This window comes from Castanea sativa, chromosome 12 (assembly GCF_040712315.1).
Source record: "Castanea sativa cultivar Marrone di Chiusa Pesio chromosome 12, ASM4071231v1".
NCBI classification, from domain to species: domain Eukaryota; kingdom Viridiplantae; phylum Streptophyta; class Magnoliopsida; order Fagales; family Fagaceae; genus Castanea; species Castanea sativa.
Window position 1 is genome coordinate 31,468,292 of NC_134024.1, and position 7,689 is coordinate 31,475,980.

The window sequence follows — 7,689 nt, forward strand, 5'->3', positions numbered from 1 at the left end:
AAAGTATTGGGATTCCTTTACCTGTAATCGCTTGTTGTGATAATAGTGGATTCTCGGGAGTGGTGACCTTAAAATCACCCGGTGAGGTTTTCTCCATTTGTAAAAAAATCATCGTGTCAAATTTATTTTCCGCTGCACTTTAGTTTATTGGTGATTTTTTTGTGCTACCACGCGTTTGCATGTTAATTTGATTAATTAATAAATTTGGCTAATTAATCAACTTAATTCATCATAAAGGGTCAATACGTTTTTGGCCTATCAGTCATTACCCAAAAACCAAAGGAGGCCTCAAGTGAAGCATGTGTGTCATCATTGTGGCATTCAAGGGCACACAAGGCCTAATTGTTTCAAGCTTCTTGCACTCAAGAAGGTTGACTCTATGCGTGGTCAATAAAGTTCAAAGAAAAGATAAAAGGGAGCACAACCTAAAGGAGCAAATGAAGGACATCTCATTGGAGACGTTATGGAAATGTTAAAGAACATCTCTTTATGTCTTGCTAGCTTCACTCTGAGGTTGAAAAGTTATGTTGGTCGTACCCCTCCATCTAAGGGTCTCACCTAAAACACTCGTAAAGTGTGGGTGAAGAAGGGTACTCATGCATGATCACTCTCTATGCCCATGCATTAATTCTTCCAATGTGTAGGGTCATAGGTTCATGCATCGTGACATGCATAATTATCTTGTGTCATTGTTTCTGGTTTATAGCATGTTTCTTTTACAAGTTTTGTTTTGTACTTGTTTTTGTTAATCTTACTTTACTTGTTTTGTTTTTGAGTGTATTGAAAAATTCAAAAACCCATAAAAAATTGAAAAATCTCCAAAAAGTTTGATCGCTTGTGTTGTGTTTATCACATGTAAGTTTGGCCTAGTACCTTCGTACTAATGGCGTAGTGCATTTATGAGCTTAGCTTGTTTTGTATGCACATCTATCTGTGTGGGAAAAATCTTGAAATCTATGTATGATTGTTGTAAATCGATCTTCAAGCTTGTCATGAATGATTAGTCAATAGTCTTATTAATCTTGATACTTGTATAGACTTGTGCCTATATATCTTCCCACGGTTTTATGTTTTTGCTCTATAGCTCACCGAATGTAAAATCTCGAAAAGAGATAATGAGCTACAAAAGCCGTCACACATACTAGTATTTGACTAGGAAAAAGGGAAAGTGACTTGTAGTGAAATGTATGGTGCCTCAAAAAGCCAAAGGCTTACTCACAAAATTGAAATATCAAAAATTTCTGGCATCGATCTCAAAATGAGATATAATGTTTTTATATGATCAAATGTTATAAGTTTTAAGAAGATAAAAAGTAAAGCTTCAAATTTTTATGATCATTTTCTTGTGAGATAGACCAATTGACTTAGTACTAGTTGTGTATGACTTGATTGAATTGATTATTGAAGCTTTACTCTAGATTAAGGACTATTCTACATTTGATACACACGCCACACGCCACACAAGTCTATTGTTCAATGCATGCTTATTTCATTTGTGTGATTGTATATGTTCAAATATGATGTGTACACTCAATTGCTTGTCAACCAAACCCAAAAAGATTTTTGAGTATTCTATATGTTTTTGAAAGTGTTTTTATACTTTTGTGTTTTGAGTTTTTTTTCATAATGCATTTTCTATGTTTTCATCAAAATCTCCTTTAAAGGCATTTTTGTGAGAAGCTCGCGACTAAGCTCTTCCTGCGAAAATGAGATAGGCAAAAAATAAAAACACCTGAAATTCAAACAGAAACTTTCGCAACTGTCTCACGACTAAGCTCTTCCCGCAAAAAATTTTGTGCTTCAGTGGCATTTTTCGTGAGTAACTTCATGAGAAGATATCCTACGAAAAACACGTGTTTTTAGTTTTTAAGGGGTGAACATGACAGTTTTTCAAACACACACCCTTTGCCTCCCTTCTAGCCTCTCTCAATCCAAAACCAATTTTTTCTCAAACCAACTAAATTTCAAGAGAAATCATCTTCAAATCATCTCTAAGGTATGTTCATTCAAAATTTTCTCTCTCTATTTAATTAGATTATGCCTTAGTTGATAGATTTTGTGTGTGTTGTGATATTTTTGAAAAGGGGTTGGGAAACTTCTATTTCGTGAAAAAAATTTCAATTTCTTGTTTGGGCTCTGTCCCATTTGTTTTGTTGGTGTTTGTGTTGGCCTCTTGTGGCATTTTAACTTGTATTTAGGCAAGATTCACACATGTTCATGCATTGTTTACATCTTTGTTGTGTGGGTGCATACCAAGTTATTGATAAAATGCCCAAATGGCATTTTGGTGTTGTTTTGGACTCCGATGAGTACCAAACTTTGGGGATTATCATGATTATGCATGTTTATCATGTTTTGATCATTGGTTGTGTGTTTTACACACTTTGACCCATATGTGTTTAGTCATGCCTTGACCATGCATCACATATGCACACCACATGCACACTTGATGCACACTCTTGTTCACTTGTTATGTTTTAAATATCACTCATGCTAGATAATTGTTATTACATGTTTAGCACTCGTGACATGATCTTGTGACTTTGTTTATGTTCTTTTTAGGATTTTTTAGTTGTTTTATGGACTAACTTGGTACTAATCAAGTTTGTATTCGTGTGTTTGCACTTGTTTCTTTGTGTTTTGTATCTGTTTTTGCAAATGTCTCCTACTAAGCATTCTGCCACAAAGAAAGGACCAAAGTGTCCATGCACGGACGCAGAAAATTTCCAAAACGTTGATGTAGGGTTGGCCTCCAACGACTTCTACAAAAAGGCAACGATTATCATGGAAAGGGTTGTGAAAATGGAGACCCTTGAAAACACTTGCATTCCAGAAGTGTTCAAAGAGAGGACTTGGACAAAGTTGCAAGTCCAAGTGGAAATGTCTTTCTAAAATCATAAGGGAATTCTTTTCAAACGCCATTGTGGAAGAGGATCACATTAACTATTGGGTGTAACAAAATGAGTTCTTTATCACAAGGGATTCCATTCAAGAGTACTTAGAAATTTGTCCACCATCTCAACAAATCTCCATCCAATATGATGATAGGTTGGACTCTCTTGAACCAAGGGTGGAGCTCCTCGGTGGTACTCTCCAAAAGAAGTCAATGTACACAATTCCTTTCAATCCGGAGATGAGGACATTAGGCTATATCATGATCCATAACCTCTGCCCGGTAACAAATTTGACCACATTGTCAACACCAAGAACCACATTTCTCTATGATCTCTTCACACATAAGGAGATCGACATCTGCGGTCACATCTTCCACCTCTTGACAAAAGCCATCACCAAGAGGAATTTGAGAACCGTAATGCCATTCCCTAGTCTCATCGTGGGTCTCATTGCAAAGACAAAGCTAAAGTTCCAGAGTGGTCTCACCGTGGTGCAAAGAGACTCTCCTAATGGTGCTTCAACAATGACCCAAAACAAAGCTCATATCACTGGACCAAAAACCAATGTCTCTCAAATCCTAAGGGACGATGTTGAGGAAGAAGGTGGGGACACGAAGGAGGAGATAGACAGGTTTACATCAGCCCCGAAGGGCTCTGCACAACCATCCTCCCAAGCACTAGCACGAGGACCCGATCGCCTTGACCGTCTCATTGCAAGGGTTGAGCAGATGTATGGCATGATCGAATCCCATGTGCAGTATACCTCTGATCAGTTTATGTATGTTCAGGGCCAAATTACTACACTTTCATCTCAGATTGATGACATGATGATGGAGTAGCAGCGTCATCAACTAGGCTCTGAATCTGAATCTAACGAGTTTTAGCCTCTTTGTCCATTTTGGTAAAAAAGAGGGAGTAGTTTGCGAGGGAGCTTCTAAGTTTGAGGGGAAGCATAGCCAGAGATATTGGTTTATTTTTGGTGGTTTAGGAGTTTATTTTGGTGGTTCATAGTTTTTATAACTCATAGTTATTTATATTGCTTTCTTTTAAAGCTTTAAAGTGCTCTAGTTTAAAACTTCAGTTTATATTTTGTACTTTATTTTATGTACCTTTGATTTTGTAGCTTTTTAAAGTACTGTTAGATTAATGCATACATTGTCTTTAGTACTACACATTTGTGCCCTTGTTGAATCTTTTATCCTTAATGCAAATACTTTGATGTTTTGCATTGGTTGTGTGTTTGGACATGCAATTGATTATTGCATTGCTCTTAATTGCATTGCGTGTCCAGATGATCTTTTACTAGTTAAATGATTATTGTAGTCGTTCTTTAATGACTGTTCCTGTATGATCAAGTTATGCTTCATAGTTTATATCTTGCTTTTTACCTTGATCGCATTTTACTTTTTCCTATACGTACCTTGTATTCAACTTGTCATAAGCTTAATGAAAGTTTTGTATGTGTGCGAGTGTTTCAGGATACATGTGTATACATGCAAGTACTTCACAGCTTCTAGATTAGGTGTGAGTGAGTTTTGCCATTGTTCCCAAACTCGCGTTTATGTCTAAAGTCTGTTTTAGGGGTTTTGTCACGAAATAGCCAAAGGATGAGATTGTAAAGTTGTTATTTACAAAAATTTTGTGTTGGCTTTAATTTTGTGCTAAATTTGATTGCAATTTTATTCAATCATGTTTACCTTGTATTTTATGTGGGATTTCATTGTATGGGTTGTGCGAGAGAGAGTGTGAAGACTCAAGCTTGCATTGAAGGAGTAGTTTTCACGAGTATCTTGTGAGTAAACTTCCCTTGGAGTAAGCCACGTGAAGAGCACATGACTGGAATATGAAAAGTCATGACAATCTGGTGACAGCTAATTTTTGCGAGTAGCTCACGGGTAAGGCCTTCTAGCGAGATACCCGCGAAACATTCTATTTTGCTATTTTGGCTTATCTGATCCACTGTGTCTTCACCCACACTATATATGGTACATTACCCACATATTGTAAGGAGTGATTTTCAGAGAGAAAACTCTAGCATACACACTTGAGAGTTAGGGTTTGTATACCCACAATCATTTACACAATCCTTTGTGGTTTTCCTTATACTCTTACCTCTCCATATTTATATTCTTGAGAGGTTGATAGCCCAAACACTTACTACACCCAATTTGAGTGTCAAGTGAGGTTTTGGTGCAGCTGGGAAGTATTGGAAAAAGCCAAGCTTTGGCAGATGCAATCGGGCGCATTGCAGGATCCGGAAAGCTAAACAAGACACGGTTTCGAGAAGGCTTGTTGGAGTAGGAGCTTGGAGGGCTTAGGTGCACTAGGTAGATTAGGTTTGGAGGGTCTCTTGCTATTCGTGTATCCCAACATATTGTCTAATGGATGGATTTACCGCTTGGAGAGCAGCGGAGAGATTTTTCGTCGAGTTCTTTGATTTCCTCTTTGATAACACATCGGCGTGTTATCTTGTGTTTGATTTCTCTTCCCTACTCTTTTAGCTTTCATTTTACTACTATGATATGATGAATATGGCTTAGAGTAGTTTTATTGTTTGTTCGCTCGCATTTACTCTATTCCGAACTTAGTTTAAGTTAGAATAAAATCAACCAAGCTGTAATATTTTAATTTGGAGTCTGAACAGCTCTTGTGTTTTTAACACAAATTCGAGCTCTCAGTAACTTTAGGGTGTATAGCTTCCAACAATTCTTCACTAACTGTTAGGCATGAAGATGTAAAAAGCTCTTGGAAATACTCTACAAAAATATGACCCATGATATGTTCCTCATCCTGCCAATTACCATTAGAATCCAGTAGCCTAGTAATGGTGTTCCGTTGGTGCCTTTTTGAGGCTTTCTCATGGAAGAAAGTTGTGTTTCTATCCCCTAATTTTAGCCAACAATTCCTTAACCGCTGCTTCCACATCTCTTCCTTTGCCATAAGCAACTTGTTAAGCTCCACCTTTGTAGCATGAATCTCTTCCATGTTGGCCCCACCCCCTAGTAAGCACTCAAGCCACTGAAGCTTCTTTGTAAGTGAAGCTATTTTTCGGCCTACATGGCCAAAAGTTGTACTGTTCCAGCTTTGCAAAGAGGTTCAGCACTCATCCATGCACCGCCCAAATTGGTTTTGACCCATTAGAATTCGGCCTCTCTCCCAAGCTTCCTTCACTACACCATCACATTCTTCCTCCTTAATCCACATAGCTTCAAACCTAAACAAACGTTGTCTTCTTTTATTCCTACTCTTAGGTCGGAGAGCTTTAAGTATCAACATGTTGTGGTCTGATGAGCAACTGGCCACATTGTATAGCCTTACCTGAGGTAACAAAGAAGCCCAGTTTGTAGAGACCAAAGCCCGGTCTAATCTCTCACGGACCCAACCACGTGCACCTAACCGCCTACTCCAAGTGAATTCTGGACCCACGAAACCCATGTCTCTAAGTTTGCTTTTGTTGATAGCTGAAGAGAAAGCCCTTATTTGCCATTCTGGTCTCTCACCTCCTCCTTCCTTTTCTCCCCTATGACTGATCTCGTTGAAATCTCCCATGCAAACCCAAGGTAGCTCACTCCTTGGGCTCAAGTTCACCAATAACCTCCAAGACTCTTCTCTTTTGCGAGTTTTAGGATGGCCATAAAACTTGATGAATCGCCATTTCTTATTCCTATCATCTTTCGCAATAATTGCATCTATGTGTCTAGGAGAGTATGTTTGCACCTTCACTAACAACGAATCCTTCCATAAAAGAGCCAAACCCCCATTCCGGCAAACACTAGGAACTGTCATGCCTTGGCTTTTTTCCAACTTACACTTAATCTCAGCCATTTTCTAAACATTAAACGTGGTTTCAATAAGGAAAACCAAGGTGGGATCTTCCTCCAAAACTATTTTTTGGAGAGTGCCAACTGTTCGAAGGTTCCCAAGCCCTCGGCAGTTCCAACATATAGCACTCATTGTTCTCGACGGGGTTGCACCGAAGCCGCCACCGATCCCATTTGTGTGGCCAGCTATTTACCAAAAGCAACAACTTCCTCGTCTAGCTTGGGTCTCTTCCCAACCTTAGAATTCTCCATAACTTCTACAAGGGGAGCACGCGTCTTTCGTTTTGGACCCACATCTACCTCCTCCACCTCCATTTGGGTTATCTCCTCCATGGCATTCACCTTATGCAAATTGGACGTACACAGCCCCCCGTTTTCTTTCCCAGACTTAATTGCATATGCATGTGGCTTTTTTCAGGTTGGGCTCTTGGCTCTTTTATTACTTCCTCTTTCAATTGCACCTGACTTCTTTGGCCCAATTTGGAACAATTGTATCTCCTTCGCCTGAGAAAGTGGAGCTCTTGGTTCAACAAGCCCCTCATCAGCTTCAGTTTGGCCTAATACAGCTTGCGGCCCATTGCTAGATAGCCCAGACCCAAGTCCATGTGTTGAATCTTCACCCACCCGATTTTCTTTATGGTACGTTTTCTCCTTATTCTTATTTTCCAAAATCCTAGTAGGAATGGCAACGGGTCGGGTTCGGGCCGAGTTTTTACATACCCGAGCCCGACCCGCGGGCTAAGACCCGAAACCCGAACCCGGCCCGATTATTAATCGGGTTTTTTTCCCGGGGCCCATACCCGCCCTGCCGGGCCCCACGGGCCCCGTGGGCCCCGTTTATCTTCTTGGGCCTAAATCTAGCCCAACCAAAATTTTTTTTTTCTTGAAGCCCATTAAATTCTTTTCCTAGATTTAAGCCCATTCAAGCCATTTAACATGACCCAAATGCCAAAATTTGGCATTTAGGCCACATT

The 7,689-nt window shown here is 39.4% G+C and overlaps 1 protein-coding gene across 1 annotated transcript; it reads right to left on the reverse strand.

The window, feature by feature from the left end:
* Positions 1–5,549: 5,549 nt before the first annotated feature.
* On the reverse strand, positions 5,550–6,719 carry LOC142620522 (uncharacterized). Its single transcript, XM_075793883.1, has 2 exons — positions 6,029–6,719; positions 5,550–5,947 (listed from the first exon to the last, which is right to left on the reverse strand). The coding sequence occupies exons 1-2, from the start codon at positions 6,717–6,719 to the stop codon at positions 5,550–5,552; spliced, it is 1,089 nt and encodes a 362-aa protein (XP_075649998.1).
* Positions 6,720–7,689: the final 970 nt, after the last annotated feature.